The sequence below is a fragment of the Eubalaena glacialis genome, chromosome 7 (assembly GCF_028564815.1).
Source record: "Eubalaena glacialis isolate mEubGla1 chromosome 7, mEubGla1.1.hap2.+ XY, whole genome shotgun sequence".
Taxonomy (NCBI): Eukaryota; Metazoa; Chordata; class Mammalia; order Artiodactyla; family Balaenidae; genus Eubalaena; species Eubalaena glacialis.
Window position 1 is genome coordinate 86,848,278 of NC_083722.1, and position 18,180 is coordinate 86,866,457.

The following is an 18,180-nucleotide window of genomic DNA, read 5'->3' on the forward strand; positions in this document are numbered from 1 at the left end:
ATGGACCATCCTCACCTATATACACCAGAGCCCTTTAAGGTTGCTTACGGAAAAGCTGGCCAGTACCGGAGATTTCAGCAACCCAGAAAGAGAAATGGCTCATTCAAAAGGAAAGGGATTGAAAGGTAGGAAACTGGGACTCATTTTCTTCTCTCTTGAGTGAGATTCTTTGGATTTTGCATTGACCAATATTCACCGTGATGATTAGAAAAGGTAGAATCTCTTTTTAAGCATTGCATTTAGAAATGAAGGCTCTGTATGGATTAGAGGAAGAGGAGACAGCATTTATACACTGGATCAGAGAACCTAGTGCCACAATGGAAGCTTCATTTTGTGATTAGAAAAGTCTTCATTGTAATGGGGAAAACCTTTCCTTTCTACCTGAATTTGAGTTTTAATGTGGCATATTATACTAAAATAAGCAGATAGTAAGCTAATATTTCAGTCTCACAATTTTAGACAGCAAATACTATTATTTTGAAAATTCAGTAGTGCATTTTTCAAGATGAGTCCATGAGCAATGCTCTTTCTGTTCCCTTTTCCAGCAATTTTGGCTGCTGAGATACATACTAATTGTATTTCACCCATGTGCATGCTCTTATGTAACCTAAAAACTGTCTTATACCTAATTTTTCTTGCCAATGGCAAAACCATGAAGACAAGCATGAAATACTCCAAAAATAATACATTTTAATTTGGAAAGTCAGTGAGATGAATTATTTTCCAATTTTGAGGGCAGGGTGTTTTCTTTCTTACCAGGTTCATGAGCAATATCTTAGATAGGTAGAAATGAGGTGTTTTCATGAGACCTGAAGCATCAAAGATCAGACTTCTGAACTTCCACAGGCAAAATGAAATTTTGCAGAGATTTCCACTTTCAGTAAGAAACAGGGGTTAAAAGGAGAGGCAATACAACCAAATAAATTCACCACCAACCAAGATACTTAAAAGCTTAGGAAAGAAAGGATTCTTTTCATAACAGCAATGGCAGCAGTTCTATTCCTAGGCTCTGGAGCAAAATTACATTTGTTAATTATGTTATAAATAGACTGGGAATAAGGGTGGAGGGATGGGAATGGGAGACACATTCTAGAGATTCAGAAACTGCTTAGGGCAGTGCTTTTTATTTGAGGGGTTGCATGAATGGCCTTGGGGGTTCCTGAACCTTCTGAATGGTATTCCCATGTGTATGTGTATTTATGGTAGTAGAAACAGATGGCTTTATTAAAAGATTCTCAGAAGGGTCCATGGGAAATTAGTCTTAGCCCGTAAATGACCTTTGGGCAAATTAGAATATGGCACCCCTTCCTTAGGACACTTGACTGCCCTCTGCTGGAAAGTTACTGTATTATAGTAACTATGCTCAACTATAATGAATGTGAATAATACCACCTCGTGAGTGTGTGTGTGTGTGTACAACTGACAAAACTCTACGTCCTTGGTCCCAAAAAGGAGGCTGCTAGCCTATGAGGGCTCCCTTCTTTTGACCTCTTAGCTTGCACTCCCTACTTGCCTTTTAAATTTTTTCCACACAGATCTGTTCCACATGGTAATAAAAGCTATCATTTATTGAATGTATTATCAGGTTTCAAGCACATAAATTATTTTCTTTTATTTGTACATTCCTGAGAACAACATACCTATTTTCAAATGAGAAAACTGAAGCTTATAGATGTTAAATAACATGGCCAAGATCACACAGTTAGGAAGTATGGTGCTCGTTTGAACCAAACCATTTAACTCCAGTGCTTGGGCTGAACTATTTAGTGGGCTGAACTACTTCTCTTGCATAATGACAGAGAAGCTGAATGATTTAGGTTCAATTGAGAATAGTGTTTTTCTGGAGGTTGGTATTTTGCTACTGGTGGGATTGACATAGTTTAAGTAGTATATGAAAAATGTTTTTAATAGTTATGAATTTATTTATATCCTCATTAGAAATATGTATTACATGTATTATAAATATAATGTAATGTAATATAATATCAAACCTGGGATTTCACCCAGAGAAATGAAGATTTATGCTCACACAAAAACTTGTACACACATGTTTATAGTAGCTTTATTCATAACAGCCCCAAATTGGAAACTACCCAAATGTCTTCCAATGAGTGAATGGTTAGACAAAGTGTGGTATGTCCACATCATGGAATGTTACTCAGCAATAAAGAGGAATAGAATATTGATAAACACAACAACCTGAATGAATCTCTGGAGAATTATGCTGAATGAAAAAAGTAAACCCCAAAAGATTTTACAGTTGACTCTTGAACAAAGCAGGGGTTAGGGATGCCAGCCATCTGCACAGTCAAAAATCCATGTATAACCTAGAGTCAGCCCTCCATATCTGCAGTTCCTTGGTGTCTAAGGTTCCACATCCACGGACTCAACTGACCTTGGATCATGTAGTACTTACTATTGAAAAAAATTTGCATGTAAGTAGAACTGCACAGTTCAGACCCATGTTGTTCCAGGGTCAACCATATGCTGTATGATTCCATTTACAGTACCTTCTTTTTTTTTTTTTTTTTTTTTTTTTTTTTCCCACACACACTGTATTTTATTTTTACAAGAGATAAATAGACTGACACCAAGCATTGTACATGGATGACCACAACAAAAGCAACAATGATTGCAATTACCAAACATGAAACACACTCATACTATGTCATAATATTGACATTCAGTCCAGTAATCCTCCACTGTAACAGCTCCTTTACTTTGCAGTGAAAATTGATTTGTATATTCTTTGCCTCTGAGTCCTTGTGGGATTTTTTCTTTTTTTAAATTCAACCAGAAAGTCACAAAAATTATACTCATCCTCATCAGTTCACTCAGTCCCATGTAATTAATTTTTTTTTTTTCATCTTGATCTTTTGTTAGCACTTTTATGAGCTCATCAGTTTTTCATTAGAGTTCTGAAAGTGCTTATTCATTCAGTTCAGCAGTACAGTCAGGTACCAGAAACCTGTACTTGTCAGAGTCTTTTCCATGAATTTCCTGAAGATGAAACCCTTTTATAGGAACATATTTACAAAAGCATCAGAGTACACCCAGAACTGTCTGTAAATGACAAGACTTAAAAATGACCACGGTTAAAGATTTGATGAAAGTTCATAATAATGCAGTTGACAAGAAAATTAGTTATTTCTGAGATATACATTTTAAAGTAATAACTAGGATTATGACTTATAACATTATACCAGAACATATAAGATTTTTAGAAATTTCATGTAATGTCTGAAACATTTATATTAACATATTTCCATACAAATAACCCAATGAAAGTTTAGTATTAGTTGTTTTGTTTGTTTGTTTATACTGCAGGTTCTTATTAGTCATCAATTTTATACACATCAGTGTATACATGTCAATCCCAATCGCCCAATTCAGCACACCACTATCCCCACCCCACCGCTGTTTTCCCCCCTCGGTGTCCATATGTCTGTTCTCTACATCTGTGTCTCAACTTCTGCCCTGCAAACTGGCTCATCTATACCATTTTTCTAGGTTCCACATATATGCGTTAATATACGATATTTGTTTTTCTCTTTCTGACTTCACTCTGTATGACAGTCTCTAGATCCATCCACGTCTCAACAAATGACTCAATTTCGTTCCTTTTTATGGCTGAGTAATATTCCATTGTATATATGTACCACAACTTCTTTATCCATTCGTCTGTTGATGGGCATTTAGGTTGCTTCCATGACCTGGCTATTGTAAATAGTGCTGCAATGAACATTCGGGTGCATGTGTCTTTTTGAATTACGGTTTTCTCTGGGTATATGCCCAGTAGTGGGATTGCTGGGTCATATGGTAATTCTATTTTTAGTTTTTTAAGGAACCTCCATATTGTTCTCCATAGTGGCTGTATCAATTTACATTCCCACCAACAGTGCAAGAGGGTTCCCTTTTCTCCACACCCTCTCCAGCATTTGTTGTTTGTAGATTTTCTGATGATGCCCATTCTAACTGGTGTGAGGTGATACCTCATTGTAGTTTTGATTTGCATTTCTCTAATAATTAGTGATGTTGAGCATCTTTTCATGTGCTTCGTGGCCATCTGTATGTCTTCTTTGGAGAAATGTCTATTTAGGTCTTCTGCCCATTTTTGGATTGGGGTGTTTGTTTCTTTAATATTGAGCTGAATGAGCTGTTTATATATTTTGGAGATTAATCCTTTGTCCGTTGATTCGTTTGCAAATATTTTCTCCCATTCTGAGGGTTGTCTTTTCGTCTTGTTTATGGTTTCCTTTGCAGTGCAAAAGCTTTGAAGTTTCATTAGGTCCCATTTGTTTATTTTTGTTTTTATTTCCATTACTCTAGGAGGTGGATCAAAAAAGATCTTGCTGTGATTTATGTCAAAGAGTGTTCTTCCTATGTTTTCCTCTAAGAGTTTTATAGTGTCCAGTCTTACATTTAGGTCTGTAATCCATTTTGAGTTTATTTTTGTGTATGGTGTTAGGGAGTATTCTAATTTCATTCTTTTACATGTAGCTGTCCAGTTTTCCCAGCACCACTTATTGAAGAGACTGTCTTTTCTCCATCGTATATCTTTGCCTCCTTTGTCATAGATTAGTTGACCATAGGTGCGTGGGTTTATCTCTGGGCTTTCTATCTTGTTCCATTGATCTATGTTTCTGTTTTTGTGCCAGTACCATATTGTCTTGATTACTGTAGCTTTGTAGTATAGTCTGAAGTCAGGGAGTCTGATTCCTCCAGCTCCGTTTTTTTCCCTCAAGACTGCTTTGGCTATTCGGGGTCTTTTGTGTCTCCATACAAATTTTAAGATGATTTTTTCTAGCTCCGTAAAAAATGCCATTGGTAATTTGATAGGGATTGCATTGAATCTGTAGATTGCTTTGGGTAGTATAGTCATTTTCACAATGTTGATTCTTCCAATCCAAGAACATGGTATATCTCTCCATCTGTTGGTATCATCTTTAATTTCTTTCATCAGTGTCTTATAGTTTTCTGCATACAGGTCTTTTGTCTCCCTAGGTAGGTTTATTCCTAGGTATTTTATTCTTTTTGTTGCAATGGCAAATGGGAGTGTTTCCATAATTTCTCTTTCAGATTTTTCATCATTAGTGTATAGGAATGCAAGAGATTTCTGTGCATTAATTTTGTATCCTGCAACTTTACCATATTCATTAATTAGCTCTAGCAGTTTTCTGGTGGCAGTTTTAGGATTCTCTATGTATAGTATCATGTCATCTGCAAACAGTGACAGTTTTACTTCTTCTTTTCCAATTTGTATTCCTTTTATTTCTTTTTCTTCTCTGATTGCCGTGGCTAGGACTTCCAGAACTATGTTGAATAATAGTGGTGAGAGTGGACATCCTTGTCTCGTTCCTGATCTTAGAGGAAATGCTTTCAGTTTTTCACCGTTGAGAATGATGTTTGCTGTGGGTTTGTCATATATGGCCTTTATTATGTTGAGGTAGGTTCCCTCTATGCCCACTTTCTGGAGAGTTTTTATCATAAATGGGTGTTGAATTTTGTCAAAAGCTTTTTCTGCATCTATTGAGATGATCATATGGTTTTTATTCTTCAATTTGTTAATATGGTGTATCACATTGATTGATTTGCGTATAATGAAGAATCCTTGCATCCCTGGGATAAATCCCACTTGATCGTGGTGTATGATCCTTTTAATGTGTTGTTGGATTCTGTTTGCTAGTATTTTGTTGAGGATTTTTGCATCTATATTCATCAGTGATATTGGTCTGTAATTTTCTTTTTTTGTAGTGTCTTTGTCTGGTTTTGGTATCAGGGTGATGGTGGCCTCATAGAATGAGTTTGGGAGTGTTCCTTCCTCTGCAATTTTTGGGAAGAGTTTGAGAAGGATAGGTGTTAGCTCTTCTCTAAATGTTTGATAGAATTCAGCTGTGAAGCCATCTGGTCCTGGACTTTTGTTTGTTGGAAGATTTTTAATCACAGTTTCAAGTTCATTACTTGTGATTGGTCTGTTCATATTTTCTGCTTCTTCCTGGTTCAGTCTTGGAAGGTTATACCTTTCTAAGAATTTGTCCATTTCTTCCAGGTTGTCCATTTTATTGGCATAAAGTTGCTTGTAGTAGTCTCTTAGGATGCTTTGTATTTCTGCAGTGTCTGCTGTAACTTCTCCTTTTTCATTTCTGATTTTATTGATTTGAGTCCTCTCCCTCTTTTTCTTGATGAGTCTGGCTAATGGCTTATCAATTTTGTTTATCTTCTCAAAGAACCAGCTTTTAGTTTTATTGATCTTTGCTATTGTTTTCTTTGTTTCTATTTCATTTATTTCCGCTCTGATCTTTATGATTTCTTTCCTTCTGCTAACTTTGGGTTTTGTTTGTTCTTCTTTCTCTAGTTTCTTTAGGTGTAAGGTTAGATTGTTTACTTGAGATTTTTCTTGTTTCTTTAGGTAGGCTTGTATAGCTATAAACTTCCCTCTTAGAACTGCTTTTGCAGCATCCCATAGGTTTTGGGTCGTCGTGTTTTCATTGTCATTTGTCTCTAGGTATTTTTTGATTTCCTCTTTGATTTCTTCAGTAATCTCTTGGTTATTTAGTAACGTATTGTTTAGCCTCCATGTGTTTGTGTTTTTTATGTTTTTTCCCCTGTAATTCATTTCTAATCTCATAGCTTTGTGGTCAGAAAAGATGCTTGATATGATTTCAATTTTCTTAAATTTACTGAGGCTTGATTTGTGACCCAAGATGTGATCTATCCTGGAGAATGTTCCGTGCGCACTTGAGAAGAACGTGTAATCTGCTGTTTTTGGATGGAATGTCCTATAAATATCAATTAAATCTATCTGGTCTATTGTGTCATTTAAAGCTCTGTTTCCTTATTTATTTTCATTTTGAATGCTCTGTCCATTGGTGTAAGTGAGGTGTTAAAGTCCCCCACTATTATTGTGTTACTGTCGATTTCCTCTTTTATAGCTGTTAGCAGTTGTCTTATGTATTGAGGTGCTCCTGTGTTGGGTGCATATATATTTATAATTGTTATATCTTCTTCTTGGATCGATCCCTTGATCATCATGTAGTGTCCTTCCTTGTCTCTTGTAACATTCTTTATTTTAAAGTCTATTTTATCTGATATGAGTATTGCTACTCCAGCTTTCTTTTGATTTCCATTTGCATGGAATATCTTTTTCCATCCCCTCACTTTCAGTCTGTATGTGTCCCTAGGTCTAAAGTGGGTCTCTTGTAGACAGCATATATATGGGTCTTGTTTTTGTATCCATTCAGCAAGCCTGTGTCTTTTGGCTGGAGCATTTAATCCATTCACGTTTAAGGTAATTATCGATATGTATGTTCCTATGACCATTTTCTTAATTGTTTTGGGTTTGTTTTTGTAGGTCCTTTTCTTCTCTTGTGTTTCCCACTTAGAGAAGTTCCTTTAACATTTGTTGTAGAGCTGGTTTGGTGGTGCTGAATTCTCTTAGCTTTTGCTTGTCTGTAAAGCTTTTGATTTCTCCATCAAATCTAAATGAGATCCTTGCCGGGTAGAGTAATCTTGGTTGTAGGTTCTTCCCTTTCATCACTTGAAGTATATCATGCCACTCCCTTCTGGCTTGTAGAGTTTCTGCTGAGAAATCAGCTGTTAACCTTATGGGAGTTCCCTTGTATGTTATTTGTCGTTTTTCCCTTGCTGCTTTCAATAATTTTTCTTTGTCTTTAATTTTTGCCACTTTGATTACTATGTGTCTCGGCGTGCTTCTCCTTGGGTTTATCCTGTATGGGACTCTCTGCGCTTCCTGGACTTGGGTGGCTATTTCCTTTCCCATGTTAGGGAAGTTTTCGACTATAATCTCTTCAAATATTTTCTCTGGTCCTTTCTCTCTCTCTTCTCCTTCTGGGACCCCTATAATGCGAATGTTGTTGCGTTTAATGTTGTCCCAGAGGTCTCTTAGGCTGTCTTCATTTCTTTTCATTCTTTTTTCTTTAGTCTGTTCCGCAGCAGTGAATTCCACCATTCTGTCTTCCAGGTCACTTATCCGTTCTTCTGCCTCAGTTATTCTACTATTGATTCCTTCTAGTGTAGTTTTCATTTCAGTTATTGTATTGGTCATCTCTGTTTGTTTGTTCTTTAATTCTTCTAGGTCTTTGTTAATCATTTCTTGCATCTTCTCAATCTTTGCCTCCATTCTTATTCCAAGGTCCTGGATCATCTTCACTATCATTATTCTGAATTCTTTTTCTGGAAGGTTGCCTATCTCCACTTCATTTAGTTGTTTTTCTGGGGTTTTTTCTTGTTCCTTCATCTGGTATATAGCCCTCTGCCTTTTCATCTTGTCTATCTTTCTGTAAATGTGGTTTCTGTTCCACAGGCTGCAGGACTGTAGTTTTTCTTGTTTCTCTACAGTACCTTCTTGAAAGGACATAGATTATACACATGGAGGACAGCTTAGTGATTGCCAGGGTTTAAGGAAAAGGCAGGGGTGAGTGGGAAGTGGGCGTGGCTATAAAACACGAAGGATCCTAGTGGTGATGGAAATGTTCGGTATCTTGACAGTATCAGTGTCAATATCCTGGTTGTGCCAATGTATTTTAGTTTTGCAGGAGTTTGCCATTGGGGGAAACTGGGTAAAGAGTACACAGAGAATCTCCCTGTATTATTTATTACAACTGCATGTGAAACTACAATTATCTCGAAATAAAAAGGTTAATTTTTTTAAATCCCTGAGATTTTATGGATATTGTTGCTTTGGATGAAACTAACAAAAACCCAGTTAATTGAGGAAGAATATTAGGTAAATCAGGGTATCATGGAATGGATGATATTTACCTAGCACAGAGGATAACAACACAGACTTTGGGGTCAGATTGTCTGGGCATAAGTTATTTAATCTTATTTAATCTTTCCAACTTTTAATTTCCTCATTTGTAAAATGGAGAGGACAGTAGGAGGACTAAATTGTGTAATACATATGAAAGAACTTAGATGAGTGTTTAGCACATAGAAGTCTATTAAGAAGTGTTACCTATTTACTAAAATATGAAAAATTACTAAAATATGCAAAAATGATGAAGATGCTATATGACTATTTGGAATTTTGGAAATAACGCATTTAGAATTATTCTCTCTAAATGCGTATTCTATGTAAATGCAGTGTTTATAGGACCTTGGAGACCGTATTCTTTATTGACTACCCTAGCAGACTCTTTCATCTCTCATCACTGTAGCCTGGGAACCACTAAATCCAGCAAAAACTATCTCAAACCATTACTGAAATAAGATCTCCAATTTGCCAATATGAGGTAATATAATTTAACAATCACAAACCAAGATTAAAATCTGCATTCTATGCTTGGTCAATTAAGTTAATCTCTCTATGTCTCAGTTTACTCATTAGTAAAATGAAGATAATAATATAACCTACCTGCTATGAGGATTAAATGAGATAGTGGCCAGAATGCACTTCTAGAGTTTGGCAACAAAACGCCAAGTAGTTGCTTTGGCTTTATTCTTCTGTGATTTGGGTCTTCAAATTTATTTTTTGGAACTGTATAATTTTTTCACATTTGCAGTGGATTTTAATGATTTAAATGATACCTTTTTTTTAACTTTTCAATTTCCCTGATACAAATTATTTTTCTTTTGTTCAGATGGCATAGAGCTGTGTCTACCAACTTAGTAAAACAAAATGTATTGGTCCCCAAAGAGGAATCATCCAATGAGAGTGACATGGAATTTCATGAAAGCCAGCAAAATCAGAAAAGAGATTTGGTCAAGAAAGTGAAGACTTTTTTGGGGAGGATGCTGTCACACAAGTACAGAAGCAAGCCAGCAAGTGTCAGCGGCGAGGGCTCCACTAACCCTAAGGAAACCCTCCTTTCAAATACGCAGAGCCTTCTTCCTAGAATTGTCAAGGAGCTTCCATCGCCCAAGTTATTTACCTAACCAAGAATGAGAAAGCTCTCACAGGATGGTAATCAAAGGCAACATATGGTTAAGTGTCAAGGCCAAGAGGAAAAATGAAATTAGGATGGCTTTTCTTGCTACCCCAAGTATGGCATCTCCTGGGAGCTGGTCTGAAATGCAGAAGCTCAGGCCCCACCCAGGTCTACTGAGTCAGAATCTGCATTTTAGAAAGACCCCCAGGTGACTCGTATGTACATGCATTTTGAAAAGCTCTGAATTAGATCACCTTTGAGGTCCCTCCCAGCCCAATTAAACAGTGGTTCTCATCAGTCTAAAGCTACTTTTCATTTACATACAGATGCAAACATAGGCATATGTATGTGTATATGTATATACACATACACATACACTAGAAAATCAAACCAAATACACATACACATACACATATATTAGAAAATCAAACCAAAGTGGGATTTTGTTTTGTTTTGTTTCTGGAGAAAGGAGTGAGGCAGACTTTCAAATGGCTACTTCTAACAGAAGAGGGTGTGGTGAGAATTCTATTTTTAAAATCTATGATTGGTAAGTCAGAAAGGAAGTTTTATTTTGTTGTATCTACTTCCCATGTACCTTGTGAAGAATCAACGTTTGAACGATTAACTTTGTCTTTTTTGCAACATGGTGATGCTGTTTTGGGGGGGCCCTAATGAGTGATGACTAACGATATTACTACTATTTGCATTCTCCTCTGTAGCTTTTTAAAATTAATAGACCTTATTTTTTAGAGCAGTTTTAGGTTTACTGGAAAATTGGGCAGAAAATACAGAAAGTTAGTTCCCATATACCTCTCTCTCCTTACCCTACCCTCATAGTTTCCTCTGTTATTAACATCTTGCCTTAGCATGGTACATTTGTTACAATTGATGAGCCAATATTAATATATTATTATTAAGTATAGTCCATAGTTGACATTAGGGTTCACTCTTTGCCCTGCACACTTCTATGGGTTTGAAAAACCCACCATGTAATGTGTCTCTCATTATAATATCATACAGAAGAGCTTCACTGCCATGAATATCCTTTGTAGGTTTCTAATGCCCTTTATAGCACAGCATCCAGAAACATATAAAGTCCTTATGTATATGTAGGAAATTCAAACATACCTTCAAATTTCACATGGTTATAAGGCTGCAAGCCTAGTGGATACTTTTTCCAGAAAAAAAACCCCAAAAAACAAAAATGATGGCTTCCAGCTGACTGACTGCCCTTTCAAACAAACTCTCTCTTCTGGAAAAAGCAGTCACTATTACAAGGATCCAAGCATCTAGCAATTACCTGGTATGGATTGACCTGCCTATTTCTGTTAAAAATAGCAAAGAGGACATGCTTATATACTGATGGGGCTGGAGTTGGAGAGTCCAGCAGAAAACAGAGGACCAAAATCTTCCCCCTCATCCCATGCATTGGCTTATTTTCATCTTAGTTGGAATAACAAATCTCTACACTAAGATTTTTCCAAGAAACTTGCCCGTCCTTCGGGCTTCCACTCAAACATTCTGACCCTCAGCTGTGACCAAAAGACAGTTGCTCATCCCTGTTGACCCTCATTACACTTTTTTAACAAAAATTTAGTAAATAATTATTATATGCCAGCCACACTATTAGGGATAGAGTAGCAGATAGAACACACATGGTCCCTACCCTCCTGGAGTTACAGCACAGAGGGACATTCCAGCATTATGCAGATAATTACCTCTGATGCAAAGGAGAAGCAGAAGGCACTATGGGTATACATCATGGATGCTAATTTAGGGGAGGGGGCTCAGGAAAGGCCTCTCTGAGGAAGGAACAACTCAGATGAGATCTGAGGGACAACTAGAGTAGATAAGGAAAGAGTGGTAAGAACAGTTTCCCAGGAAGAGGGGAGAGCACTTTCAAGTTCCAACATCAAGAGAGCACTGGGCGTAATTAAGAAAGTAATCCAGCCAGGGAGAGGCTGGTGAATAAGGTGGTAAGGGTGTCTGTAAGCCATGTTAAGAAATTTTAACTTTTCCTAAGGGTGATAAGAAACCATCAAATATTTTCAAGCTGGGGATTTATATAATCGGATTGGCATTTTTTAAAGGTAGCTCAGGCTGCAGGGTAGAGACTGGATCGAAGGAGAGCAAGAAGAGATGCAGAAGGAACAATAAACAGGCTCTTACATTCGTTCAGGCAAGGGATGATAATAGCTTGGACGAGTCGTGGCAGTGGGGATGGTGAGATTAAGGGAGAAATATTCATAGGTAGAAGTTGCAAGATTTGGGGATGAGCTGGACAGTGGCAGGGGAGAAGGAAGGGTCCCCGGGTTGAGCATCTGCTTTGAAGGTGGAGCCACCAGTCACTGAGATGAGGAGCCACGGCTCGTAGATGTGGTTATCAATGGACCTAAAGCAGGTTAAGTTGATTTTAGGTGCTGCGCACAGCTTGAAGACACTGAAACAGGACAAGCTGCAAAACCCTTTTTCCAAATGACCCTGTCGATCCCTTTGACTACAACAAGGAAAAAGTCTCATTTCCTGCCCTTTTTCTGTTACAGTAAAAAAGAGAGTAACCTCAAGTTTAGTGCCTTCTGTAGGCAATAACATGGTTTTGGTTTTACCATACTAATCTCAGTGCCTATATTTATGATATTGGTTTTTGATTTATGATAATGTTTTAAGTTTCCTTTATAAGTATGTTTATTGTGTTAAGAATTGAATTGATAGAGAAAAATATTAAGGGCTCTAGGGTTCACGGGGCTCCTGGAATGTGGGAAAAACTATTAAGATGGTATGTGAATGACTGAGCCTTGTGCCACTTTGCTGCAGAGTAGATTTAAAGTTGGCTTTTGTCTACAGCAAATACTCAAGGGATTGTCTTGCACATTAGAGGGTTACTTTTTCGAATTCCACAAGAGTTACAGGGAAAAGCAACAGAGGGCAAAACTGAAGTCTCAAAGACAGGTAACCACCTTGTTAAGACGGGTTGGTGACCACTGAGGTCATGACCACAAGAAAAGGCAAATAAATGTTCAGGAGAAAGTGTAAGCTTCAGCAAAACAAATCCATTTTTAATTTTTAACCCCAAAGAGAAAAGCCACTGAGACAGCATGTGATGCTGGCTTTACAGGAGACTTTCTAATAGGGAGCATATGTTTATTACTGTGATCCTTCAAGATTGTCTGTTTTTTTCTTCCCCTTCCCTCTAAGCAACTATACAACTTGATGTTGTAGAAGCAGAGACAGAGGAGATAACCCAAGGAAATACACTCCTCAGAGCCAGGAGAACCACCAAGCGGTTATCTGTGACGTCCCTTCCCTCAGGACTGCAGAAGGTAAAATGCTAAGACAAACTCGCCTCTAAAGACTTATCAGTAAGTCAGTGTTTAGGGATGTTGTAAAAACCAAGTTCTCTCCCACTGCAAGTCCCTCATAATAAAGCATTTAAAGCTGCTACTTGTGTGTCTCCACTCCCAGAATTTAGGGCACAGAATGTGGGCTTTCCAGTTCTGATTCCTCTAGTTCTGAGCTCAAACTGTCCAGCTTCTGCTACAATCTGGGCAACAGTGAAGTTTACAGCTTTATATTGACTTTGTCAGCTGTTCAAATATCAAGACTCATTAGTATATTAGCACCTGGCCTATCATGCATACATGTGGAGAGGAATTCTCTAGACCAACCCAATAGAATTTCTGCAAGGATGCAAGTGTACATTTGTCCAAAATAGTAGCCATTAGCCCGTGTGGCTTTTCAGACTTTGGAATGTGGCCAGTGCAACTGAGGAGCTGAATTTTAAATTTTATTTCATTGTAATTGAAATTAGAATACAAATAGCCATATGTATAGTACAGACAGTACAGCACTAGGTGATCCAGGACTCTCCAACCCAAAGCTTGTACTTACCTGTACTTATCAAGTTTTAGCCTAAATTGCCCAGACTATTTTTTTAATAGAACCCTGAAATACTATTATTACTTTAGATATAATAAGCATTTACTTAAAGCTGACTATGTTCCAGGCCCTGTTCTCAGTGCTTTAAAAATACCAACTCAGTTAATCCTTACGACAGCCCTATAAGGTAGAGAGCAATAGGTTACTACAGTAAGTAGGATATTATTTTAGGGATGGCAACGAGAGGTTAAGTAATTGGCCCAGATAATTGGAAGAGCCAGGCTTCAAGCAGCAGAAGACCTGGCTCTGGAGTGCTTAGTCCTAATTACTATACTAGGTACTAATTGTACTGTCCAATATGGTAGCCAATAGCCACGTGTGACTATTTACATTAATTAAAATTAAATAAAAGTCCATTCCCTTCGCTGCACTAGCTACCTTTCAAGTGCTCAGTAAACATATATGGCCAGCGTCTGTTGGACTGGACAGTGCGGATAAAGAACATTTCCATTTTTGTGGAAAGTTCTGTCGAACAATGCTGCTCTAGAGCGTCACTGCCAGAGTGCACCAATATTAGTTTTGAATTTTACCTTTTTTGTGCTAAGTTTGCATTTATCGTATTCCTTTTATGTGCTGGGCAGTTTGGGGAGGCTATAAAGGTGACCCAAGGTCATGGTCCTGTTTGTGTAGAACTTATAGTTTGATAGAGGAGATGGACATGAAAGTATGGCACTGTTAGCTCTCAGAATGTTCTCAAAAATATATTTGAATGAACGGCCCACATTTCAAAATCAGAAAAATTCAAACAGAAATCTGGATTTTCAACTTCTTTTTGAAAAATAGGAGGATTTGGCAACACTGGGCCCACAATTCCCGGGGCAACAGCAGGAGCCGGCGCAGAGGCCTGCCCCCTTTGCAGGAGGGCATGTTCTCTCCAGTTCACACCAGCCCCAGCTAAGCCTGTTTTACAAACCCTGCCTGACCGTTCTAGGCATTTGACTTTTTAATAGTGGTATTCAACAAACACAGAAATAAGTAATTACCAAGTGCTTAATAGAAAAAAAGCCCCCAAAACACTTGGTTTTACGAGAGAGGAAAAAGAGGAGTCGTACTCTGGCTGGACTGGGGAAGATTCTGCCAGTGACACTTGAGCCTAGGCGAGCTGGCAGGGCAGAGCGGAGGTTCCGCAGACTCATTTGTAAACTCAGGCAAAGGGCAAGACCCAGATGTGGTCCCACATCCTACTTTGTGTAGGCCTCACAATAGTCCTAATGCTAATTACTAAGCACAAGGGGAAGGAAGAGTGAACCCAATAAGACTAAAAAGGGCATATTAGCCAGGAGCCATGACCTAGGAATGATTTCCAATAGCACAGGTACTTGAAACCAGCAAGCCAGGGACCAGGGGAAGAGTATCAGGCATGCAGCGAAAAGAACCCAGAGCTTTCTTTTTATGTTTGGAGACATGTCTGTCATGAAAATAAGGAAACCTGCAGAAACAAGACCAAATTAACAACTGGATCCAGTGATAATGAGCTTTCTGGGGCACTGGTCTACAACAGCCCCACACTCTGTGCTCAGCGGCTGCAGAAGCAATTTCTTCTTCTTCCCCCTTACAAATGACCTGCTTTTTTCCTGACACTGTATTTTCTCTTAGAACCAGACAATCTCATTTCTCTGCACCCTATAGATCTCTTCAAAGAGAGCTCTGGGCACAAAGGAGATACATGGGGGGTGGAGAATAATATGAATACGACCTCCAACTCAACGTTGTTATGGGGCAAATGTTCAGTTTATAAGAGAATGTCCCAAAGGTGAGAATGTTCATTTAAGCACCGTCACAGATATCATGTTGGCACTTCTTAATCTGATGTATTTTTGCATTTTTATGATAGGTTCCGTATTCCTCAAAAAAGAGATCACACTTTCCAGCATTTAAAAAAAAGAAACATAGCACGGAAAACATCCTCCGAAAATCAGATTTGACAGTAGGAAAGCTTCAAATGCAGGTAGTGGACAAAGGCTTTTACTTTGGTGTTTCAAAAGCATCAGAGGGCCAGGCTTAACTGAATGCACAGCCCTGCTAGACAGCGTGGATGTGGGATGAAACTAATGATTAGCATGAAGGAATCATGTTAGTGGGGGGCATTCAAGAGTGGCTACAGGATTGCTGAGGGCACCGAGGATGGTGCTGTGTGCCTAATAAATATTAAGTGAATTCAATTAAAATGAAGGCACACACATGGGCTTCTTTTGAGAAGAAATGAGATCCTCTTTACCACTGGGTGGTAAATGTATGTTTTCAAGCTCTGTTTGCTATGACTTGAATTAGATTAATACTTTGGGACTTGTAAACGTCCAACAATTCCTGAACTTATCTCTCAGGAAAAACAGGCCTCCTTTGGATGTGGACAAGGCTTTCTAGCACATGGTTTCATTTCTTTGTATCTGGCTGTCATAGGTGGATGACCTCATAGAAACAGTGACAGATAAATCCATGAAGCTATTGGCCCAAAGACACGCTGAGCTTCAACAGTGTGAGTTTCTAGGGGATGAAATCCTTCAGTCTTCCAAGCAGTTCCAGAGGATATCCAAGAGAACCATGAGGAAGTATAAATTGAAAAACGTGTGTTTCCCATGTACTTGGTGCTGCTTCTGATTTTGTTTCTGACTGCACAAAAGTTATGTTCATAGGAGTTCTTATCTTTTGGTACATAATCCTGAATAAGTTTCTCTTAATCAGTGGTGGCAGCGGGGGGTTAAGGGGGGTGGGGTCGGTGGTAAAAATATTCTGCCCAACAGTCCTTAAAAAAATATCCTTTTGGAAAAATTGATTTTTAATTCTGAGTCAATATAAGCAAATTTTTGCTTCATAATTCTTTCTAATAATGGAAAATAGAAATATTTATCAGGTTATAGCATTTCTGCAAAGAAATTTCTCCCATGAAATTTGCCAGATGAAATTAGAGGAAGCACTTAAAAGTATTTTGACACTTTCACTGTGACTACTATTGAGCTAACTTTAAACTTTCATTTTTAAAGATACGAGTTTGTATCAAAATTACAAAAATGTAGCATTATTAAGGTATGATTCATGCAAAATGCCATGTTTCTGAACTAAAATAAATGGATAAGGATAGACCCTAATAAGTATTAGACATGTAATTCAATACGTAAGACAATTATAAGTGATTCAGACCTGGCTTAATTTTTTAAAAAGATCATGAAATCCTTTTTGCAAGACTCTTGAAAATGACTCCTACAGAACAAAACGATAGAGAGAAAACATTTCAACAAAACATTTAACAACCACATTGCTCAAGTATTAAGGACAGAGATCTAGAAAGTAATGCATATTGATTTACTTTGCATCTTGTAATTACCTCTGATATCAGTGATTCTTAATATCATGGAACCTCTCCCACAATAAGCATACACCACAAACATTTTGTACATAATTTCATAAGTTCACAGCCCTCCTGAGAGCCTATTCATGGACTTCATTTTCAAAAGTGGTAACGATTTCCAGAAATTGACTAATTTTCTCAGGTACATCCTAGAAATGCCACCTTCTCACTATCTTCCACTTATTTTGTGAGCAAATCAATGTTACCAGTTAAAAACTACCTAGAATACCAATGAGCACTAACATATCTGGCTTGAAAATATTTCATTAAACATTTTTGGATGTTGCTTCCTATCTTTTAAGTATAAAAAAGGCATTTCAATAAAAACAAATATATAATGAAGTCATCTCCCTTTGTGTGAAGAAATATGAATGAACTGTGCATTAAAATTTAAAAGCAAGGTAGTTCACTGCCAAAACTTTAAATGTCTCAAGAGCACAACAAATTCTGAACACACTAAGATCATGTTGCTACTTCAATATTCTTGGGAATGGTGAGTGATTAGTTGGTCTATGGTTTAGGATCAGTTTCCATGCTTGTTTCTTGAGCTTCTTCTACCTCTGAGAGCTTTTCATCATCTGCAATTGAGAAAGAAACATAAAACTTTAATCAAATTTGCTTAAATTATATGTTTAATGAATACATGAAAACACTTTTATCCTTTATTAGCGAATATATTTAAAGCAAAAATGGCAAAATGGCAGCCTATGACTGTAATTGACCCACACAAGTGGGTTTGGTTTTAAAAGTCCTGTTTTGGTTGTTGTTATTAGTTGAATCAAAATGCAAAATTTAAAAAAAAAAAAAAATGCAAAATTTATGTGATAGACGTCACTTAAAAAAAAAAATCTAGGTCTTAGGCTTTTTTGCAAACAATCAGAAGATCAGATAACACAAAAATTGGCTCTAGTCAATACAAAGAGCAAGTCCCCTGGTCCCTAAAGCACCTAGTTCATTGAGAATGCAAATGTGTTTATGCATTAATTATTTCATTCACTTATTGCCTGC

The 18,180-nt window shown here is 37.5% G+C and overlaps 2 protein-coding genes across 5 annotated transcripts in view; one reads left to right on the forward strand and one right to left on the reverse strand.

The window, feature by feature from the left end:
* Positions 1–16,424, forward strand: C7H3orf49 (chromosome 7 C3orf49 homolog). The gene is given in 5 exon segments (XM_061197481.1): positions 1–125; positions 9,603–9,925; positions 13,086–13,210; positions 15,661–15,774; positions 16,227–16,424. Coding segments are annotated over 5 exon segments (885 nt in total).
* The window catches only part of THOC7 (THO complex subunit 7), a 21,483-nt gene continuing 18,920 nt past the window's right edge, over positions 15,618–18,180 (reverse strand). For all 4 annotated transcript variants that reach the window (XM_061197108.1, XM_061197106.1, XM_061197107.1 and 1 more), the window contains one exon: positions 15,618–17,750. In XM_061197108.1, the coding sequence (XP_061053091.1) occupies positions 17,683–17,750 (68 nt within the window). In that variant the 3' untranslated portion in view covers positions 15,618–17,682. The remainder of the gene's footprint in view (positions 17,751–18,180) is intronic.